General features: G+C 38.7%; 2 protein-coding genes across 6 annotated transcripts in view; one reads left to right on the forward strand and one right to left on the reverse strand.

Annotated features, from left to right (window-relative positions):
• Mlc-c (Myosin light chain cytoplasmic) overlaps window positions 1–24,318 on the forward strand; it is a 379,873-nt gene that overhangs the window by 150,117 nt on the left and 205,438 nt on the right. The gene's annotated exons all lie outside the window — the stretch shown is intronic.
• On the reverse strand, window positions 516–19,456 carry LOC135703849 (protein Gawky-like). 5 transcript variants are annotated; one of them, XM_065225192.1, is made up of 8 exons: window positions 18,446–19,456; window positions 8,166–9,833; window positions 7,782–8,102; window positions 2,426–3,021; window positions 2,207–2,360; window positions 1,652–2,113; window positions 1,258–1,582; window positions 516–1,179 (listed from the first exon to the last, which is right to left on the reverse strand). In XM_065225192.1, the coding sequence occupies exons 1-8, from the start codon at window positions 19,454–19,456 to the stop codon at window positions 1,028–1,030; spliced, it is 4,689 nt and encodes a 1,562-aa protein (XP_065081264.1). In that variant the 3' UTR covers window positions 516–1,027. The 5 variants fall into 5 exon arrangements, with proteins under 5 accessions (XP_065081264.1, XP_065081263.1, XP_065081261.1 ...); XM_065225191.1 differs by having other exon boundaries at window positions 2,201–2,360; XM_065225189.1 differs by having other exon boundaries at window positions 2,201–2,360; window positions 8,166–9,878.

Below are 24,318 nucleotides of genomic sequence, written 5' to 3' on the forward strand. Positions count from 1 at the left end.
TAAAGGTAGGTTGTAGGTTAAATGGTTATAAATGGATAAATCGAAACAAAAAAAAAACGAATGAACAGGATCGATTCAGCTGAAAACCGATTAATCGAACCTAAAAGATTGATCTTGCCCATTTCGATTCCAAATCGTTCATTACTTTTACTAGATGAAATAGGAAGACGTCCGGTTTTTTTTTTTTACTCATACTCGTTTATTCAGATGTCTAAATAATTTCAAAAATAATTCAATAATAACATTTATGTATATTCTTCATATACAGTAAATTTAATGTTCTCGCCTTGATGTATATTAAAATTAATAAATATAGTTTAAATTTTCTCATATACCTCAAATTTCTATATCTCTGGTTTGCATTACCACTACTTGTCTTAAAATCTAAAAAAAACTGACTTAGACAGCTATTTTTTTCTTATTTCAGTAATACTAGATTTATGTCTCATTTTGTTTATCCACTGCAAATTGTATGCTTTCATATTGTTTATTTTTCAGCTAAGAAGGTTAAAACATTTTCTTTTATAAAAATGATGTTGCAATCGGTCTTCTCTTCAGTAGTCGACAAAATGCGCTTTCTTCCCCGTTTAAACTGCCCCACCTTAGATGTATTGTCGCGACTCGAAAGTAACAGATCTATGTATGCGTTTCCTTGTTTTTTTATTTCCTCTAATCAGTAACAGTTCATCATAAAACACTGAGAATCACCATTGTGAATTGCATTTATGTTCGTTTTAGCATTTCATTAATATTACAGATAGCGTCCGTACAGACACAATGACTGGTTTATGTTTTTTTTTCTTAATTAATTGATAAAAAAAAAGTGTTCGAAAATGAAATTCAGCAACTTGTCGGGACGATAGTTCCTGTTTAATTTTATTTCATCAAAAAAGAAAACAATAAATATACATACTTTAAAACATATGTAAAAAAACACAACCTTGTAGAAAAAAGAATAAGTAAGTTAATAACAGACTTTCAACGCCTTAATAGTGCTCGAGACCATACTGTGTGGGAGAGGGTTCGTCTAGTTCAGCTCGGTTCCGAGTAGACTTTCTGGCAAAAATGAGTTCAAATTGGAAGGTGTGCTTCGTTCGGTGGCTCCCTCTAGCGGCGCCCACAGGATACTGTTAGTTCCCGTGTTCGACGGTGGCCACCCGGAGCCCCAAGTGTCTGAGCCTGTAAAGCAATAAATTAAAGTACGATAGCATTAGAACCAAATTCGATCGATTTTCGTTTCTAGCACGCAAGACTTACTGCTAGTTCTTGGAGCTTGGCGCCAGGATTGCGCTACGCTGGTTACGCCCCCACTGCTGTTAGGTGGTGCAACCATTGCGCTGCTAGTAATGTTTCCAGCTGGCGCTCCCAGCTGTTGCAAATAGGCCTGTACCTCGGCATCGCTGGGACATTCCGCACCGATGGTACTGCTACCGAGTGGACAGTTGTTGAGTGCCTGTTGAGCCTTGCTTGCTTCCTCGCGTGTAGAGTATTTGATCAGTGCCAAACCATGGTTGGCGTAGAGCTGCAGACTTTGCAATGGCCCATGCTGCATGCAGAGTGTTCGAAGTGTGGCACCATCAATCTGTAGTCAGGAAAAGTAGAATGCTTTTAGATCTATACACGATAGTCTTATTGAGTGCCGATCGCTTACCTGTGAAGTGAGATTTTTCAACAGAAGCCACGGAGATCCCCATCCAGCTCCGCTTGACCAATTGTTGCCTGACCCAGAGCGTTGAGCACCACTGCTACCGGTCCAGCCATTAGCAGCGGATGACACATTTTTATTAGCACCCAGACCCGGTGGTGGACCACGCGTAGTCTTTCCCACCGGTGTTCCCCAGAGATCAGAACTACTGCTAGTGGTAGTGGATGTGATGTTTTCCGGCCAAGGATTTTTACCAGCACTGCCAACCATCTTGCCAGCAGCTCCTCCAGATGGGTGTGATGGATTGAAACCCCAGGTGGAAGACGCTAGACCCATCGAATCTGTTGGCGAAGTTTTACCTCCTGCACCGAACAAATCTGCCTCCTTGGCCGTTGCAATCGACAATGGGCTTCGAGCTACACTACCCGGCGTAATACTGGGATCTTCATCAATTTTCATCTGTGCACCCTGGTTCAGGAAGATAAAGTAAGCTATGTAATACTCTGTCCTACAAGGGTAAATGGAAAACGCGTTCCGAAAACGCAATGCGATCACCTTTACCTTCCACGGTTTGCCTGGTTCAAATTCCGGTACAAGGTCGGAAAAGCCCGCATTATCCTGTGGCGAATTCCAGTCCTTGGGTTCCGAATCACTGGTTGCGGAATTCTGATCAGGCCAACCGTCTGCCATGTGGGAGCGTCCTGAGGACCACGTTCTGAAATATGGACCAAATTTAAGACATGGGAGAACGCAACAATGTAAGATTTATCAGCAACTTACCCTTCTTGCAGACCTAGAGAGCCCATGTTGGAACTCGTAGTAGATAATGTCGATTTTGCAGTCGTGCCCGGAGCACGGGAAAAATCGGTGAGATCATTAGCACCACCGGCACCGCTTTCCTTATCGAGCGATGGCAGTTTCCACTGGTTCAGTCGAGACTGTTGACTAGTAACACCAGCGGTACCGGCAGCAATTCCAGCGTTCACAGTTCCACCGCCAGCACTACTATTGACGGCAGCAGCGGCCGCGGCAGCTGCTGCTGCTGCGGCATTAGCAGGGAACCCACCACTGAGGGTCACTGGGTCTTTTCCCAGAGCCATATCGGCGAAGTTGCTTTGTAGCGATACCAGATCCTGTTGGCGTAAGAAGTCAGCTCCACCGAGACCGGGACCGGGCTGCTGGTGGGGACCACTAGGCTGATGTTGTTGTTGTGGATGCTGTTGTTGCTTAACGTAAATTGCTTGCTGTGCTGCTATTTGCTGTTGAAGCGTAGTGATCTGTGCCTTGTGTTTGTTAATTTGCATTGTTAGCTGCACGGTGCTGACCCCAGTTGCACCACCACTTCTAGCGAGGTTGTTTTGAATGTGCTGCATTTGCTGAAAAAACACAAGGGCACACGTGTAGTAATTTAAACGACTTTCAAAATTATAATGTGACATTTAAGGTCTTTTATCGATTGTAATTCAAACTACATCATATGCAGATAGTGTTTACATCACTTCACCTTTGATTTGTATGTTCGAAATTAGACAATAAATGAAAGATATTTGAATATTAGGAGATTATGATTCACAACATAGAAAGCTGAGTATTGCAGGGCTTCGAATTAATTGGTACTTAAAACCACTGTGAAAACCATCAACCAAATCACGTAACTTTTACGTGGAAATATTTTTTTTTAACCGTAGTACAGGAGTTTCTAAGAGGTACACTTTGTGGGACAATTGAAGCTGGTATTGATTTCAGCTCGGAACGAAATCACCTGAGAAGGTGATCCGGTTTGACTAATCAGGCCGAAGACCGAATTATCAAATATATCGTAGAAATTATTTAATGCTTCTTTTGTTGTGTACTCGAAATAAACAACATGTTTCAAACATTTATTGATATTTTTTAGGTGCGCAGAATTAGGAACAAAACTGCGCAGAATAGGAAACTTACGAAAGATAGTGCGCAGAATTAGGCATCCCGCATGAAAGGTGAACAAAACTAATATCGGGTTGATGTCATAGTCATTTTAGATTGTGCTACCTACATGCCTCAATGCCAACTGCTGTGGATTGGTTCAGATCTTACTTGGTGAATCGCTATGTACATGTCAAGATTGGCGCGTCGGAATCGGATGTTTTCTCAAACAACTCGGGAGTCCCGCAAGGCAGTAACCTAGGACCGCTACTATTTTCGATCTTTTTAAACGATGTCGCCTTGCTGATACCATCAGGATGCCGCGTTTTCTATGCAGACGATACGAAAATCTACAAAATTATTAAAAGCCTCTCGGACTGCTGGGATCTCCAGAATATGTTAGGTATTTTTATTGACTGGTGCTCAAGAAATTTGATGAGTCTAAGCATAGAAAAATGTAACATTATTTCCTATCACCGAAAAATCGAACCAATCATGTTTGACTATGTTCTCTACGGACGCTGTCTCGCTCGTGTAGAGCACATAAAGGATCTCGGCGTTACCTTGGACTGCACACTCACTTTCAGAATCCACTACAATGACATCATCTCCAGAGCTAATCGACAATTGGGGTTTATTTTCAAAATTGCCGACGAGTTTCGTGACCCGCTATGTCTCAGGTCACTTTACTGCTCGCTTGTGCGATCCTTATTGGAGTCAAGTTCAGTTGTTTGGTGCCCTTTCCATGCTAGCTGGATCACTAGAATTGAATCCGTTCAACGCAAGTTTATGAGATATGCTCTTCGTTTCCTCAACTGGCGTGACCCAACGAACTTGCCACCGTACGAGGAGCGTTGCCGTCTCCTGGGAATCGAGCCTTTAGAGGTGAGACGGACGGTCGCTCAAGCTATGTTCGCTGGAATGCTGCTTACAGGTGACATTGACTGCCCAACACTGCTGTCACAGCTAAATATGTATGCCCCTGAGAGGTCTCTTCGTCAACGCGACTTTCTGTTTTTGGAACCACGGAGCCGGAATTATACACAACACGAGCCAATTCGAGCAATCAGCCGGCAATTCAACAACTTTTTTTATATGTTCGACTTCAATGTATCAGCTGACGTGTTTCGTCATCGGCTACTTGGCCTTTTCCGTACCGTTGACCGTAACTATTTAGTTTAAGTTTTATTCATTTAGACAGTAATTGTCAGTTGAATTTTTCAATAAACAATAAACAAATGTCGTTGCCGAGCATTTCCAGCCCAAAACGCAAACCGGTTGGTCATGAGTGTTTCCGATTTGAATGAAACATTTCTCACGTGTTCGCTGCTACTAATGGTTGAATTTTTCATTTAAATTAGATTTTTTTCTCCAGAGTAACTTTTGAAAAGGGCGTATAAAAAAATTGATTATTTTTTTTTTCAAAAAATCGTAACTTGAAAATTGTTGATCTGATCAAAATGGCATATGAGAAAAATTTTTAGGTAGTTAAATTATCTTTGCGGAAAAAAATACACTGAAAGAAAAACTTAGTAAATTAGTATTTAAAAAACGTAAAATGATGATTATCTCAAAACACCCCCCCTTCGATCTTCATAATTTTTTTTTTCAAGAAAACTGAAAAAATGCCCTAATATTTGGTAAAGAGTGTATGCTGGTAATTTTCTTAAAAAAAAATTTATAATTTTTGAAATTTTTGTTGGTTTTTACAAGTTGGTGGAATTGCATATTTTTTAGTAAAATAGTAATTTATTTGGATTTTACGCATAATTTTCAAAAACTTTGTATAAAGAAACTTTTTTCCTAAGTCCAGCTGTTCTCAAGTTAATGCAATTTAAAAAAAATAATTATGATAATTTTCTACATTTTGGGCCATTTTCAAATGTTAGTCGTGATGTCCAGCAACGAGATGTTTTTCCATGAATATATATTTAAAAACAGACAATTCATTCTCAAATATGGTAGCTGTCAGACTTACCCGTTTCTATTTAGACGCAGCGGAAAAGAAACAAGTTTATAAGTAAATACTCTCAAATATACCCAAATAATCAACAAACCCACTCATGTGCCTTTTTTCTGTCCTCTATTAGTTGTTTACCTGGATAGAATTGTGTATGTCATAACAGAGGCTCAAAACATAAACAGGTAAACAAATATGTTATTAAACCTGTAATTGAGGTAAATTATCTAGGTACTTCTCTGACGTAAACCATATTGTGCCTTAAGAGCTCATCCCGCGATATCACAACTACATAAAAAAAGCACTCCGTGGAGGCTTCTTACACTCACACCTAAAAAAGTTTGCTATAATCAATTGTACCTAATGAAGATAGGTATAATGTCAACATTGTAATTATTCTGCTACATATATATATATATATTGGGACGATCTTCACCTGTTCCATTCAGTTCATCTCTCTTAGCGTTTCAAGTTAAAAAGCAAGTAGTTTTTTACGATGGATAACAATTTCAAGTGTTGTAAACCTCTACCTAAATCAATTTCAAAGCATGACACGTAGCAGTTCAGTTGTGTATCTCAAAATTATTAGAATTTTTAAAGTTGCAAATAACAGTCCAAAAGTGTATTTTTATGTCAGATGTAGATGTAGATGTAGAAATTGAATGGCATTTTTTTGCAACTTCACACGGCAAAGGTCCTTGTGATGCGATTGGCGGTACCCTTAAGAGAATGGCAACCAGAGCAAGTTTAGCTAAGCAACACGAGCACCCTATAACGAACCCTAAACAACTGGGCAAATAGTCGTAAAGAAGATCTTCAAACAAAAATGTCATTTTGTTATGTTTCTACGGAAGAATACAAAAAGGCTGACACGGAATTTGATCCAATTTTTAAGAAAGTGAAACCAATTCCTGGAACTCGAAAATATCATTGCTATATTCCAGTTTCAAACAACCAAATTGCAGTAAAAATATTCTCTAATTCAAACGATACACCCAAATTATTCAATGTATTCAAATAATATGAGTTGTAAAATAAAATAATAAATATATACTGTTTTTTATCTCAACAAATCTTTCATTTGACCACATCAACGTGCTTCTCTTCCGCTGCCTCTAGATAGAAACGGGTAAGTCTGACAGCTACCATATCTGAGAATGAATTGTTTGTTTTTTAATATACAATCATGAAATAAAATCTCGTTGCTAGACATCTCGACGAACATTTGAAAATGGCCTAAAATGTTGAAAATTGTTATAATTATATTTTTTTTAATTCGCATTAACTTGAGAACGGCTGGACTTAGGAAAAAAGTTTTTAAATGCAAAGTTATTGAAAATTATGCGTAGAATCCAAATAAATTATTATTTTTCAAAAAAATATGCATTTTCATCAACTTGTAAAAATCAACAAAAATTTAAAAAATTATAGATTTCTTTTTAAGGAAGTTACCAGCATACACTTTTCACAAAATTTAAGGGTATTCCATAAATTTTCTTGAAAAAAAAAATTATGAAGATCGAAGGGGGGGTGTTTTGAGATAATCATCGTTTTACGTTTTTTAAATAATAATTTACTAAGTTTTTCTTTCAGTGTATTTTTTTTCGCAAAGATAATTTAACTACCTAAAACTTTTTCTCATATTCCATTTTGATCAGATCAATAATTTTCAAGTTATGATTTTTTGAAAAAAAAATAATCCATTTTTTTATACGCCCTTTTCAAAAGTTACTCTGGAGGAAAAAAATCATATTTAAATGAAAAATGCAACCATTAGTAGCAGCGAACACGTGAGCAATGTTTCATTCAAATCAGAAGGGGTCGAGACAAAATTGACATTTTTTTTAACGATTTGAGCTAGAAATGCTCTGCCGCGAACGCCCTTATCCCTAAAACTAAAAAAACAAACGAGCAGCAATCAAAAGAAGGCAAAATCTCGTTCGGAGCGTTCGGGGGGGTGGGGGGATTTGATGTACCTAATACCCATAATCTCGAGCTTGTAGAATAAATTAATTGCTCAGTACTCGCGCCAACTTTTGTAACACGAGCACTCACAAAATACAACAGTTTGTTATTTTCACCTTGATGGCATTTCATGAAACATGATGTTTTCCACAATATTCTTCAAGTTTTGGCCTATTGGACATGGATATTAAATTTCATGAAACATGTTGAGTTTCACGTTGAGCGAGTTTCAAAGTCAGTAGATTTAATTTATTTTATCGTGGAATACTGAAAGGTTAGAAGACATTTATCCGCTAGGTTACTTACTCGTATCTGACTGAGCAGCTGGTTTAGCAGCAGCAAAGTAGTCGGAGCGAGCGGTTGATTCAATATCTGATGGTTGAGAAAGCCGGCATGTACGGCCATCTGTATCTGCTGAACGAGCATCCTTAGCTGTTGGGTCGAGGGTTGTGCTTGGGTGTTTTGTGGATTGCCTGCGGCGGCGACTGCAGCCAACGGGTTTGGCCCTTGCGAGTACGACGAATGAGGTGCTACCGGGCCTTGCGACAGGTACTTAATATTATTCAATGCTGCCAGATTGGGATTAGCGCCACCGACTCCCGGTAGATTATTCAGCAAATTCTGACTCTGGGGAAGAGAATGAAAGGATTAAACCAATAATTGTGCCCATCACATTCCGACGAAACAAACCTGAGAAAATGGCATTCCCGATCCATGGCCCGCTGAGAATCGGTTGGAAAAGGGAGGATCAAAACCACTGCCTGGATGATCGTCCGGGCGCCTCCAGTCGCCACCACCCAGCCCACTTGCTGCACTGTGACGTTGCAATATGTCCAATGATTCGTCGAAATTCATATTGGTGTTACGAAGAGCGCACTCAACATCATCCTTCTTGAAACCATTTTCGCAAAGCATTCGGTACTGCTTACTGTTTCGTATAAAGTCAGCCGGACTTAGCTTATTCGGTGGTTTGTTCATGTTCCAGTCTCCTCCGGCACCACCACCACCGCCAATCATATCGTTAGGGTCAGGCCATCCGATACCTTGTTTTCCCTTGTTCCAGAGATTATTCTGGCCAAAGTCATTCCAAGGGCCACTGGCGCCCAAATTTTTGTCATCCCAACCACCCCCGCCGCCGCCGCCGCCGCCGCCGCCACCAGCACCACCACCACCACCACTGCCTTCATCCCATGAACCGTTGTTCATCGGCAGTCCCTGATTTTGACCCCACATATTGCTGTCTGGCTTCATTCCGGGGTTCATTCCACCCAACCGCATGCCTCGAGCTACAGGCCCACCAAGGAGCATATTCCCAGCAGGAGCACGTGACCCAGAATTACGTGGTACATTGTCAGACATATCTTTCCAATTGGATACGTTGGAATTTTGGCGTGCCAAGGGACCCTGATTCCAAAGTCCTCCCTGACCATCATCTAACGATGGTCTTGTGTTCATTGGTGAGGAAACATCGTCCCACGTTCCTGGCAATTTGTTAGGAACAGGTGTATTCCACTGGGTATTAGTGCCACCGGCAGCTGTAGGAAGAGGGCCCTGAGCAATTTTTGCAACAGCAGGAAGGTTTGGAACATTAGCTTGATCCCACATTCCGACGTTGCCATTTAGACGGCCAGAAATGCCACGTGGATCTCCACGAATATCCCGAGCTGCTTCCATCGGTGTATTTTGTCCTATCGGACCTGGAATATTAACGGCCGGGGCGGCTCCTCCCCTTGCATCCCACCCGGAAGCGGTAGATGGAACGGCTGCTGCAGTACCAGTATTACCACCAATGACTCCAACTCCACCCCACTCGTTTTCCTTCTTCACTGAAGCCGGATTGGGCCCACCAGTATTTCCCGGCGGCCACATAGCAGGATTATTCGGACCCCAAGCTTGCGGTGCCGCTGATTGTTGATTAGCTGGCGCACCACCATTCCAAACGTTTGCTTCACTCGAATCATCATCTTCGCCCCATGTTCCTCCGATGTTGGATGCTGGGCCCCATGGTGCTTTCTGCACCTGTTGTGGCTGTTGAGGTTGACCTCCGTTGCGCAGATTTGCCTCCCAAAGTTCTGTTCCGTTGTTCGTATTGCAAGGTTTCCATCCGGTAGAGGAAGCGGAATTTGGACCATTACCTCCTCCTCCTCCGCCTCCTGCTCCTCCTGCTCCGCCTCCACCGCCTGATGCGGCATTTGTATCACTCTTTCCCGGTTCTGGAGAGCCGGGCACTTCCCAGTTTGTATCCTGATTTACATTCTGACAACTCCAACCATCCTGACTGAACAATGCCTCACGCATATTACTCAGCACTTCTAGTTGACTTTTCGCTGCAATGGTTCCGTTATTGCCCAGAGCTAACTGTTGCTGTTGTTGTTGTTGTTGTTGTTGTTGTTGCGGTGGTTGCTGCTAGAATTAAATGAAAATACAAATCAGTACGATTGAAATTCTTGTGCATTAGATTCGGTTTTTGGTAAATAATTGTAATTTTATTAAACATTTACGGTAATTATTAAGACAAGGCTATACTTTGATGGGGCCGAGTATTCTTTTGAAATTTTGCATTGAACTTTTTAGCAATCACCTTCAACCCACCTAAATTGTTCAGATCTAAACATACAATACCGTGATGCAATATAGGCGGGGCCATTGATCTATATATATCAGAAGCAGTGATGGCATAATCATTAGCAAATTGATATTTATCCTCTCTCATACGCTCTCAATATCACGCGTGATATTGGAGCAAAATAAAAGGCTTGATATTGATTTTACAAGCTCTTTGATAGTGCAAAGTTGAAGCTGAGAGTTGAATCGACACAAAAAAGGTTCCGTTGTAATTCGTTTTCTTATATAGAGAAGGTATAATAATGCTATCTCTTTTTATCTTCGCCGATGGCAGACACGAAGCGACTGCTGCCAGCCGTTATGGAAGTTTCGGTTGCGTTCGGGTGTGAAGCAAAAACCAGGAATCTCAATCTCCCCACAGGCAGCTGGTGAGGTTTGTTAGCTTGGTTAGCTTGATATTCCGAGCTGCGATATCACAGCTTGCAATATCAACCGCATTTGTTTGATAGTTGATTGTTGTCTATGAAAATCAAGCGTGATCTTGCTCTTTGGTGAGATTTGATTGTTTGATCTTTTCCCAACACTGATCAGAAGCATGTAGATTTCTGTTTTTGTTTGAATCAACAACAATTATTGACAGTTAATTGGTCAATTTTTTTTTATTCAGAAACTTGAAAAAATGTAAAAAATTCAGGCTATAGCTTCAAGAATCCCAAAAAACTGTCCACGTAGTTAATTAACAGCCCCTTATGAAATCGAAAATGAGGTAAGTAACGAAAATGAGAAAGTTTTCAAACGCTTATTTCTCAAAACCATTTATGGGAAGTATGTCATGCAATTTGTCATTCAACGGAGTACTTATCCAGCAGTTTTTGGTGTAAAGTACAAGTAGTGAAAATAGTTAAACAATTAACAAATTTATCAAACAAAATATGAACATTTCTTGAATCAATCAGAAGAGCGGACGGATGGGAAAATTCTATATTCTCTCGCACGGACATCATGTTCGAGCCCATGCGTAAATTAGCCTCCCACGGCGCATTTTGGCAATATGGTCAATCTGATCGGAGCTCGGTGATAACGCCAGAATAGAGGAAGAGGAAGAGCAGCGGTAATTTTCGTCCACAAAAGGGTCTGCCATTTCGTTTCCACCATCAGTTGCTGCCAGATAGTCGGAACTAGCAGATAACATCAGAGTAAAGAGAATGGAAGAGCAGTGGAAATCTTCGTCTATAAATGCTTCTGCCAAATCACATCCACCATCAATTACAGTCCAACAGTGGAGCAAGTCGGAGCTCGGTGATACTACTTAAAGCCTGGTACGCAGCTAAAAAGTAATGACGTTTCTACTTTCTATACGGGATAGGACACGGAATGCTAAAGAAATTACTTTTCTTTAGCATTTCTTGACCCAGTACGCAGTTCTAAATAAATCGATAAAGAAAAGTTGATTACATTGGTATCGTGATCGTGAAGGTGGCGCATTCTGAATGTAATTTCACTTTCCTTGATATGATCAATTATTCCGTTAGATAATGTTGGCGTTTATTGCAAAACTGATGTTTTGGATACATTTTAACAACATAAACACTAATAATTGTTGATTTTAAAATTTGACGAGACCTCGCTATAATCTCTATAGCTGTCAAATTTTCTTTTGGGAATAATCCTCAAAAATTACTTTTCCGTTTTCTTTTGAGCTGCGTACCAGGCTTTAAGCATTTGACAGCTGTAGAGAGATCGTTCGAGAATACTCTAAATTGAGTGAATATCCACTCAATTTCATTAAAACTGTATCTACCCCAATTTGAGTAACTTAGTCAGAACTCAATTTTGAGTGAAACAGGCATATATTTATGTTCGAGTAATTTATACTCATTTCCATTAGATCAAAAATGTAGTAAAATGGGTGAAAAATAAGCAAATATGTAAAAATAATTTATTTATTCTCTTTTGTGTTTGAAGTAAAAACGAAAAACATCCAGTTAAAATAAAAAGAATCAAGTGACTTTATTTCATTATTGATAGCGTTTACAGCTTTAACATCGTTGTATGGAGTTGCCTTGAAATTTAAATATGATTTGAAGATCCCGAGATGGTACTTTCCAGAATACTGATACTGATACAGAATACTGAAGTGAGTTTTCAACTCTTCTACGTATGCATTAACGATTACTCCGCATTTTGGTAGATAACACCGAAGAGCTTAATGTTGATAATAAACATTATTTCAAATAATTAAAAACTTGCCGGCTTTTCCCTAACATTGTCGATACAAAAATTATACAAATAATTTTATAGCTTGATGTTTTCTGCGAAAAAAACAAATACCTAATAAATTTTCTATACGTTCCCATATCAACCGTGGTTGCAATCTGCTCCATTTCTCCAAGTTTTCTTTCAAAATTTTAAATTTTTGTTTTCAGACACCGAAAAGATGAACTAGGTGTGTATAACTTTTTCACAAACGACATTTTGATTTATGTTTTCAGTCAAACAAGCTGAAAACTCATAATTGAGATCCATACTTATTTATTTTTTGTTGAGTTGATGTTACTCAAATTTATAAATCTAAACCACTCATTCGTTGACGTTTCAAATGAAGATATAAAAATTAGTAATTCCCACTCCGTTTTGAGTACCCTCGAACGAGCGTGAGGTGCTAAATTTTGATTTTTGCTATAGGGAGGGGCTAAATTTTGATATCATAGTTATGGTTGTTATGGTTATTTTCTTTAACGACGTGTTCTGGGTATAATCCAAACCATTTGTGGAATAGTTCAATCATTTGGGTTATCATTCGTTTAGTGTTTTTTTTTTATTAGGGCATGCAGGTAGTCGAGCTGGCCGATGCTACGAGGCATCCCTACAATAGAAGAGTGCACCGATAAATTTTCCAACCCGAAAATCGCATCGGCATCGGTTATTGTTTTATCTATTATCGAGTCTTAGTCTCAAAGTATTCATTTTTGGCAAAACGATGCACTGAAATATGATGCTCTTTCATGCAAAAAATCAGCACTCAGGACTTCATTCACCCCCTATCGATATTTGGTTAAAAAGTGCCGATACCGTCCTTTTCCCTATAGTGAAATTCCTTACGTTACTTTATAAATCTAGACTAACATTTGAAAGGGACGGAAGTGTCCAAATGTAAACAAACCATATTTTGTCACATATAGAGAGAACAGTTCACAAACTACTCGATAAACACGAAAAAGCAGAAGAAAATATCATTTCAAATCATCAAAAACATTTCAGAACAATGAATTATATTGTTTTAATATGCCAAGCGTACTGATTCCGTAGTATCTAGTCACGCGCGATTCATTTGAAATGCATCCGATTGATATTTCACGTGTAAACAACGAACAAAAAGAAGACCGGGGGTAACAACATGTAAGAAATTATCAGGGCATTAGTGATGCATGATGATAGACTTCACCATTAACTATACGTCAAGCTTATATAATCATCCAGAAAATGGAAAGTCGTGCAAACGGATTAATTTTTAGTTCATCAAAATTCGGAAGCGATTTTCTCGATATAGTCATTTTTGAATTACGCCCTTTTCAAATGTTAGTCTAGTAAATATCCTCAAGTCTCGAACGAGATTATACTAATCTTAACCCTTTCCCGTACAGATTGTTTTGGCATAATCAATTTCAGTATCTCTGGAGTGTCTTGAGATATTAGCCTGGATTTCTAACGATAATAAAAGAACTAGTACAGACAATGTTATAATATTTTTAAAAAAACCGATTGTAATATCAGAAAGTTATAGCTCACAATTTCAAAAAAGGCATGGTGCTCCAGAGTCCTGAGGTCACGAAAGAGTTAAAAGGTACTTTTTCTAAAAGATGTCAAAAATTGCATTTTAAAAGTTGCAAGTTCCCTAAATTTTCAACAACCCTCTTAATAACGTGTATTTCGATATTTATTATCACACACACATACTGGGATCTAGTTCAAACTTTTGAGGATCAAATCTACCCAAACTGTGAATCACTCACATTTCGGGATCAAGTATGACCAAATCCTCGGGGATCAAGTATCCCCTAACTGAGTTTTCATCTTCAATTCGATATGAACAATAGATTCATTCCAGATTTTCGATCCGTGATTACCCTTTCGTTTAAAACTTGCAATAAACTTCATAATATGCCAATTATTTACATTTTTTTCAATCAATAGTTATGAATATGATCACTAATAAATGCTACTAGAGGTAATAAATTTCGTACCGTGACAACGCGACCTAAAAATAACGTTTTATCGACATTAACTTTTTTCTAGCGGAAATGTTCCGTTAAATAAAAATGAATTGATACTACTCAGAAAATTTTAAACATGTTTGTCAAGCTTTATCTAAAGAAAACCTCATTAAAGTAATAACAACACAGAAAATAAGAAATGTAGTTGAAAAGTCGTGATGAAGAGCTTCATGGAATGGGTCAATCTGGCGTAACTAAGGAAAAATCATAAGGGGGGCTAAATTTATTTTTCAAACTTCTTAATTAGCAATTAGTGGACAAGTTTGATGTGTATGGAAAATAAGTAATTAAAGTTAAAATTCTAGGGGGGAATATAGCCCCACTAGCCCGCCGTAATTACGCCAATAATGGTTCAATACTGCGAAACCAACCATTGACTTTTCAATGCCTCGGCATAAACTAAAACAATATTTTAACTCCATACGGAATCATAGCAGACAATATTTTTTTTTAAATGTTCTCAAGAAAAACAAATTTGTATATTTATTTGTACTAGTCTACATAGATTGATAAATAAATAAATATTTAAATTAGGTAGGGGAATTTACGTATTTTCGGCAACCTAAGCAGCAACCTTCTTTCTATAGCTTTTTTCTCTAAGGAACGCACACATATGCAGTATTGGTTTGTTTACAATCTTTTGCTGCCAGCTGCTCTAACAATTTCAGTCGAAAGAATTGTCAAAAACTGTTTTGAAACGCTTTTACAAAGCTCCAATCTTCTCTAGTGAGAGCGAGTATTGTCGGCAATCAGTTTTTTTTCGGCAACCGTTCCATTTGAACTGCATGTGAATCTGCTGTTCTATTATCGGCAACTCGAAATCAGCAACAATTTGTAGTGCGTGTGTTTCATTTCAAGAAAACCTTGCTAGATTGCTTTTTCTCAGTGGTAAAAATATAGTCAAATTGAAGCTGAAAGCATAAAGAATCGTTTGCATGCATTCAGCGAAGTGTTTTCGTAAGAAAATCCAGTGAAAATAGTGTTGCAATTTGGGTTGCCGAAAATAGTCTGGCATGCCGAATAAAATGCCTATGTAAATAAAACAAAGAAACAGCACTAATCCAGTAATTTTTGTAATGATTTTGTACTAGACACAAAAAGTTGTTATACATTTTGCTGCTGACTAATATCAAGTCGAAGGTAGTAAAAACATAGAAACTGCTCTCAAAAATATATTTGTTGATCAAACAGATAGAAATGTCACTTTAAGTTTACCAGATTGATGCTTATGGTAACGTGCCCGAAATAAAATCATTTTAATTTTTAGGGATCAATAATAGTAATATTATCATAAAACATCTGATGGCACTTCCAAACCATGATATTACAGGTTCCAATAATCATTCATTGCCCAAAATGTGTACGGTGGCCTTCCTTAACGGGTTTGCTCTTACGGTTGGTATCCATTCGATATTCAATATTTCATTTCCAATATTGATACGGCCATGCTGGCATACACAGTTTTGGTCACGAACTGCTCATTTGCTAATAACTTTGCACACAGTTGACGGAACATAGTTCTTTTTGAAGCAGTAGATAGAGTAGAGTGTAAGCTTGTTATAGATATGTAAAAAAATTAAAATTTTAATGCTAGTAGTAAACTGTATTTGTTTTTGCGTTGTAAAAATGAGGTGAGAAATGCTCACTACACATCTCGAAATTTAAGTGTTAAATTGATTAGTGTTGATTCAAATGTTAAGCTTTACCTAATCTTCGCATATCTATAGTAAACTATGAGCCTAATCTATCAATTACTTTAAAGAAAAATAAATTTCAACATCTGAGTGAAAAGTTATTAACAAATGAGCAGTTGGTGTGTACAACTGTGCATGCCAAGCATGGATACGGCCCTTTTCACACAACCGGCCACCATTTGAAATATATGAGTTTTAAAAATAATTGTACCAACCAGGGGCGATGGTGGGGGTGGGATAGTACCAGGGCCCTCAATTCAGAGAAATTCATATGTTTCAAGAAATTAATCGTTGATTAGAAATTAAATTAGATTAAATTAAATTAAATTAGAAAAATAAAGCTTTGAAAACTTAAAACAATAAATCATACAATTTATAACATGAAAAGAAAAGGAAATCTCTCACATATACTGTCAGATTACAGAAGAACATTAGACCAGTTAGTTAAGCATAACAGCTTGTCTTGAAGAAGTTAAAAATACTGTTTACATACTTATGTAAAGAATCAATCATACTTTAAATTACTTCAAAATACAACCAAAAAAGCGCAAGAAGCGGAGCTTATAAAACCAAACACGCTTGCCTTTTGGCCTTGCTTAGGTTAGTCATTACAGTCGATCACTCCAATACAATATACTAAAATTTAAATACTGGTCTTATAGCATGCTTTAGAAAACATCATAATTAATAACCAATAAATTTTAGTGGCAAAAATATAATTAAAAAAACAGTCAAGCATGAAATTCGAACACTGATCCTTGGCATGGTAGGTGGTAGGTAGGATGCTACATCCTATCCATCAAAAATTTCGAATGAATTATAAACCTATGATGTCTAGGCAATGGTAGGAAAATCATATTCTAGGACAATTTCAACACAGCTGGTCATAAAGAAGTTGAAAATACTGTTCAATGACTTATGTAAGGATTAAAAAGTATTTGTAATTACTTTATTATCTCATACATTTATATATGAAGAGGTGGAGCTTAGGGGCCTCATAGCCTAGTCAGTAAGGCGGCGGGTTCGATTCCCAGTCCAGTCGAGGGAGTCTTTCAGGTTGGAAATTTTGTCGACTTCCCTGGGCATAGAGTATCATTGTTCTTGCCACGCAATATAAAAATTCATGCATTGGTACCAGGCATCGACAGCTCTCAATTAATAACTGTGGAAGTGCATTTAGAAAACTAAGTTGAGAGCACGCAATAAGCTTGAAATGCGAAAAAGAAGAAGAAGAGGTGGAGCTTACAAAACTAAATGTATGGATCTTACAACATGTTTCAGGAAACATCATAATAACCAAGCGATTTTAGTGGCAAAAAATATAATTCGAACAAAAGAAAATATCCCAGCATGAGATTTTTGAACACTGATTTGCAGCTTCCTAACCTGTGTTAAATGAAAAAGGATTGCCGCAAGCACCTATTTTTATTTCAGGTGTGCTAGAATTTGAAAATTGCTATCAAATTATGGGAGCCCCGCAATAAAAAATAGACCCGCCCGCATAAAAGCGAACCAGTTTACCTTACCAAAAATGGTTAAAAATTGTTTATAATCCCTGCTAAGCTTTAACTGAAATGGTTATGGAACTTTACATGAACGTTTGTGTGATAAAGTTTTAACCTTATGTATTATTATTTATGATTTGAAAACTTTAATGGTAATGGTTATGGTAGTCGGTAAGGTTCATAAGATGGTTTTGTAACATCGATCAGCTTTATGTGGAATATATCGCGAATAGGTTTTCTGTAAATTACTGATGACCAATTCGCAATATATTCTACGTTAAGTCGACCGATAATATAAAACCATTATTGGACCTTACTGACTACCATAACCATTACCATTAAAGTTCTCAAACCATAAGTAAAAAGGTTAAAACTTTACCACACAAACGTTCATGTAAAGTTTCATAACCATTTCAGTTAAAGTTTAGCAGGGATTATAAACAATTTTTTACCATTTTCGGTATGGTCAAGTTATGATTCGCGTTTATGTGGGCGGGGCCCCAAGAGTGATTAAAACGGCCCTGGTACCGACCAAACGCGGTCCTACGTCAACCAGACAGACTCTTCTACTTTTTTTTGCCGTGGTTAAAAAGTATACTTTAAGCATTTTTCTCAAATTTGGGTTATCGTACGGAAGATGAGTGAATATATGAGTGAAATGAACTTAATTTTGGGTTGCTTTTTTATTTCTGTCGATGCCAATAGGAAGTGCATAGTGACGAAAATCTATATGGGACTGATATGCGATTACAGCCAGTACGAGTGGCACTAAATTGCTTGTCACTCAAATTTGCGATTAGTAGAGGGGGTCTGCCTGTAGAATGTTATGTCTTGTTTGTGGGGAATTCTGTCTATTACTGCTCTATTTTTAAAGATTATGCCAAGGGTCCGTCCTTCATGCCAAATGTCCCTTTAGACTCGATTGTTCATACCTGTTGTTGTTGTTGTTGCTGCTGCTGCTGCTGTTGTTGTTGCTGTTGCTGGAGCTGTAGATTATTATTGGCAATGCTCGGATTTAGCCCCGTGGGCTGCGTCGGATTACGGTTCCATGCGTTCGGTGCGCTGCTGCCAGCTGTATTTGGGACCTGTTGTGGTGCTTTATTTGCATTCTGATCCTGTGATTGTGATGGCTGCCGTTGCGATTGACTCGTTGGTGGTTGATTGTTATTGTTATTACTGTTATTGTTCGCGTTGCTATTTCCGGGTGTTCCACCCCATGCCTGTGCTGGTTGTTGATTTGACATTCCCCAAGCACTAGTATTGTTGGCAGTTGCTGGAGGCGTTCCCCAGGCACTGGTTCCATTGTTGAGTGAATCTTCTCCACCGCCACACAGCCGCAAGCGTGGTTGTGAAATTCCTCGAGAGTCTAGTGCAGCACGTTTCAACAGTTCCTTTTCGTTGGCGATCATCGCCAGCAAATCGTCAAATTTCGTGTACGAGCTGTGTCGGAGACATGATGATGACACATCGACAGTTTTATACTCGTTGAACGTTCTTTGCGGAACTCGGCTTAAAGTAGTACATTGATCTAGTGCTAGATTACGGCTAATACTAACATTACTCAGGTAAGCATTTAAATCACATTTCATAGTCACAGAATTATTGGTTCGCATCAGCTCAGTAATATGGCTAACAAGCGCCTCGGTGGCGTCGAAGTCATTCAATGGAAATCTTGTGATCAGCGTAAGGCTGCGTTTGCGGCCGCTGTCCGTTGATTGTGTCAAGTAGATATAGTCAGACTTGTTCGAATAAGGGATGGCCACTTCCATGCTTGATGTGGTGGAAGTAGAACTTGTGTCAGCAGTAGTAGCATGATTTTTTAATGATCGATCACCGTTCTGTTGGCGGTGAAACACTGTCGGAATGTTGGCGCCGCTCATCATTAGATCCGATCTTAATCGGACCAACGCGATGTAAGGACTTTTGCTGCTACTTTTAATCATCTTTACGATCTGCAATGAATGTAACTGCGAATGTTACGCTTGTCTCATAAGCACCATTACCTATTCGAAACTTACGTTTTTAAAGCATTCGTAATCGCCAAGAACTGATATCGTACCAATCCAATGGGATGGAGCACCAATGTCCTTCAACGAATAACAAACTGTAAAACGACAACAAACCATCACAAAGCAGAAAAAAATCTTACCTTTTTCTCACGTGGACGGAGTTTAGATCCCCCAGGGCAAGAACATTGGGATGCTGCTTAGTTGAATTTATCACAGATGTAACACTTTTATTTTGCAGTGTTCTACGGGAAATAGTAACGGAGGGAAAAGCTGTAATCGCTTTGCTGTTAATATTTATAATATATCCTTCGAAATTTTAGGTTCGTATTCCCAAGTATGGCATACACTCACTTCAGCACCTCTTTATGCGAGTGCTTAGTCGTCTGCAACAATGAAGAAAACGATAAAAAAGGTTAGAATTTAGGCTAAATTTAATCTTTTTCTGAGGGAGGGAAGGGCATAATTTACAGACATTTTTTGTGAAACTTGAAAAAAAAACAGCCCTCTCCATAGACATGCCTACGAGGCTTATGGCCAGATCATAAGTGGTATTGCTTTCAGGGAACAAGGGGTTTTGGTGGAACGTCTCTATTCAAATTATATGTTCAACAATATGTTAGGAAGGGACTTCTCACCCTCATGTCCCTACATTCATTCTAAAATATGATTTCGAAGGAGATCGGCTTTAGCCCTCCGAGACCGTATTCCAAACATGGGGTAAACAATAGCTTACAATTTCATTTTCTTCAGTATGTTGCTTCATATCATAGAGCATCTTTTGGATAGATTTATGATTTCAGTGCCAACATTTCAAAGAAGCGTAATTGAATTTGTAAACATTGGCATAAGCAGTCGATTTCTCGCAAATAAAAGCTCACTCATGAAAATTAATTACACCAATAGGTAAAGGACTGTTTCCTGTACCAGCTAGCATTGTTATTAGGAGGAGTGAGTTTTTATTTGCGAGAAATCGACGGCTTTACATTGTTAACAAAAGGTGTTCTTCGAGGCAGCAATTTGGGACCGCTGCTATTCACGACATTCATTAACGAAATCGGGTTGATACTTCCAACTGGCTGCCGGTCATTCTATGCAGATGATGTCAAGATGTACGTAGATTACAAACGTTGTCAACACGCTGCAGAGGTTGGTTATCGGTCGTATAATTGAATGCAATAGGTTTTATCTTGCGATGGAATCTTTCCATGATAGTGCATTTTTGAACACTCAACGTGAGAAAATTCTTCGAGCACCACGCTTCAAATAAGGTGCTGTAACCGCAAGCAATCAGTATCAGCATCGCACAACTACAAGGGAAAAAATCCGATTCCATTTTCATAAATAAAAACTCATACAATAAAAAAACACGGAGAACTGCCCGATTACCTCTCACCCCAGCAGGCCTGAGTTCAATCCCAGTCGGCGCCGCCCAGTTTGATAATAAAAGCAAATCGTTTAAAATCCGCACACAAAATTCATTCTCAAAATTCGAGTGTTTAATCCGATTATCACCAAATATTCAGGGAGTAAAAAGAAACAATTTATGTTAGTTTTGGCATCATTCATTTAATTCATTTCGCCTTTATATCCAAATGCGCGAATCTTGGCCTTAACCCCAGCCATAAGATCCCGCACGACCTCAGAATCGACAGTTTTTTTTTGGATATTAACCCATGCTTTCTTCATTTCTTCTAAATTATTCACCACTTGAGGTCGTTTTAGAAGGTGCTCCTTCATAATGACCTAGTATTTTTTCTATAGGGCGCAGTTCCGGAGTGTTTGAGGGGTTGTTCAGATCTTTCGGCACGAAATCGACATCATTCGCCTTATACCACTCTAGCACGTCCTTCGTGATCGTCGGACCGTCGTGAGCCTTCAGGAGAGGGAGAAGCCGCCTTTGGAGACACTCTTCCAAATACACCTGTTCATTCATGGTACTTGCGATAATGAAAGGTGTACATACTCCGCTTTTCGCAAGTACAAATCGCTTGCCAAATTAAGAACTTCTTGGCGAACTTCGACATTTTCTGTATCCGGAGGTACTCGGGAACATCACACTTATCCTTGGCAGTCACATACAGGTTTCCTGGAATCTGGTTGAAGTCTGCCTTCACATATGTCTTGTCATCCATTACGCAACAGTGTGGTTTCGTTAACTTCTGGTCGTACAACTTCCGGCACGGCTTTTTGCGACCGTATTCTGTTTCTCGTCATGGTTTGGGGACTTCTGAAACTCATTGCATGACTGATGTTCGGTCTTGTGCCACGAACTGGTTCACATAAAATGTAGTCAGAGCAGCATTACAGTCGGTCATATTGAATTTCACCAGTAATTCGTCGATGTACTATCTATATCATTACTACTTTAATTCTGCTTAACTTATTTGCAAACGCCTGATAGAAGATATGACTATAATGTATGAACTTTCACTATTGATTATACCGTGAATTCACATAATATCAAGCGGCGTCTAACACCACTCATTTTACCAATATCACTGTGCCCAGTGATGCAAAATATCATGACACTCACTCGACACTCGTCAACTCATCAACCGACTATCGCTGACAGAACGTTTTGTCACGCAGTGAGAGGTAGAGCCATGGCTAACAACAATCACCAGTAATGGTCGCTGCTTACAGGCAAAACATAACACTCGCTGCTGATGATGTAAAGCACAACGAAAACAGTGAATACTTCTGCGGTACGGTTATGAGAAAAAGCGAAACGACAGAAGAAAATGAAAACAATGCCTACGCATTCCAAGTTCGTCTCGGCACGCGCGACTGTGTGAGTTACAAACAAAGCTGTTTCCCGTGCTGAGCACCAATGCTACCGACGTGCCAGGAAGGCAGCTCCCACACCTGGACCCTACATATCGACCCATCACAACTCATGAACCGGGGACCAACGGCTTTACTTCCCATCCGAAGGAAGGCGTGATCAGAGATGTTATGCCTCAGAACATCCCGGCGGCGCCGACTGGGATTGAACCCAGGCCTGCTGGGGTGAGAGGTAATCACGCTTACCTCTACACTACCGGCGCCGTTTGGAATCTTTTTGAAAATACTAAAAGGAGGATTACAATTAAATCTGAGAATAACTCCAGAACATCTTCAATGGAATTCGGAAAATAAATTCAGGAGAGTTTGCCAAACAAATTATGAGAAGAATTTGTGAGGAGAAATGCCAATGAATTCTTAGGAGACTTTCAATGTGAGTAGAATTCCAAGGGAAGGGGTGAGATTCAAAAGTAAATCTAAAATAAAAGAAAATTGAATTCGAAGCTTCATCGAAATGTTGAGGTATATTTCAATGGACTATTCTGAGGTTCCCAAATTTGTCCTGAAGTTAATGAAACTGCTTTGCAGTTCTTTTTTGTTTGAGAAACTTCAAATTTGCTTAAGTTAATGGGATTATTCTGAAGCTATCTGATCGTTCTCAAATTGCTCGGCACTTCGCTGAATTTCATAAAACCAACTAAAAATATCTAAATGTATTAAAAGTTCTCTGGATTTCTTTGAAGCTTGCCAAAAGTTCTCGCATTTTTTTTTTAATTAATGGAACTTCGTTGATGTTCTCTAATCAACTAAGCTAAATGTTCGCATTTTTTTAAGTTCTTGAGATCTCCATGATATAACACCCTTAAAATACTCTCACGTTTCCCGGATGTCCATATAATTTTAATAACGTTCCAGAAATTCTCTCGGAGCTTTGCTGAAGTTTCCGGGGATTCTCTGAGTTTCTCAAAACTTCCTAAAGGTTTCTACAATTCCTTGAAATTATTGGAACTACCCCTTTGATTCTCTAATCTGTCTTGATGTTCCCGAATCTTTGATAAATCTAAATTTAATCGAAGATCTCAGTTCTGCTCGGAAATAAATGGAATTCATGTAAACACCTTAAAATTTCCCTGAAATTTTTCTGAAGTTTTCATAATTTCTCTGAAGGCCTCTGTACATCCCTGAATCGGAACATCTGAAGGGTTCTCGATTTTTTTTTTCAGCACATCATGGAACTATCCTGAATTTTTCTAAATGTACGATTATAGATCTTTAAACTGCTCCAACATTCTGGACTAAAGCTACGGAAACTGCTCTTAAGATCTGAAATTCTCCAAAGATCTCTTGATCTAGCTTTTCTGAGGTACTTGGAACTTCTTAAAAAAATTGCACAATACCCCTCATATTTTCTATATTTCTCATGTTCGCTTGACACCTGTGAAGTTGTCTGAAATTCTAGGAACTTCATAAAAGTTCCTGGAAATTTTCGGATGCTAAAAGAACCGCTTTGAGGTTCTTAAAGTTTCCAGTAAGCTCCCATATTTTCAGCGTATTAACTTCCCTTACTTTCCCGCAGTTTGTTTATGTTTATTTAGAAAGATGAGTAGACACCCTGCCTTAAAAAAAGAGACTTTTTAGTGACTCGCTACCAGCCCTGCTATATTCAAAACGATTGCAAAATGCACATAGTTTTACTGAAGTGCAATCAATATTTTGATATATTTTTAACGCTTTGCGAGTGTGTGCACAGGTAGATTGAGGTTAAGGCGACGCCACTGGGACAATGTGAAAGATTTCCATCCTGGGCCCAGGTCAAATTCCTGACGACTTCTTTTATTTTTTTGTTGAGACTCCGCACCATGGCTGCGATGCACAGTTGGGGCTAACAGACGGATGTAGAATGGATCTCTTTTTCTAATTTGATAGTATTTATATGCAATGACTACCAAATTAGAGAGAACGAGAGATTGAGAGAGATCCATCCTGCAGCGATCGATTAATTGAAATTTCAA

The sequence above is a fragment of the Ochlerotatus camptorhynchus genome, unplaced genomic scaffold (genome assembly GCF_037179485.1).
Source record: "Ochlerotatus camptorhynchus isolate MF236.1 unplaced genomic scaffold, CSIRO-AGI_Acam_v1.1 ptg000222l, whole genome shotgun sequence".
Classification (NCBI taxonomy): domain Eukaryota; kingdom Metazoa; phylum Arthropoda; class Insecta; order Diptera; family Culicidae; genus Ochlerotatus; species Ochlerotatus camptorhynchus.

What these genes read in the sequence shown, in the direction of transcription:
- LOC135703849 (XM_065225188.1), bottom strand. Translation starts at nt 19,456, where the DNA reads ATGATTAAAAGTAGCAGCAAAAGTCCTTACATCGCGTTGGTCCGATTA. An exon ending in AGCTGCTCAGTCAGATACGA is followed by an intron (nt 3,022 to 7,781) that starts GTAAGTAACCTA and finishes GTGTTTTTTCAG; the next exon opens with CAAATGCAGCACATTCAAAA. An exon ending in TCTCTAGGTCTGCAAGAAGG is followed by an intron (nt 2,361 to 2,425) that starts GTAAGTTGCTGA and finishes TCCATATTTCAG; the next exon opens with AACGTGGTCCTCAGGACGCT.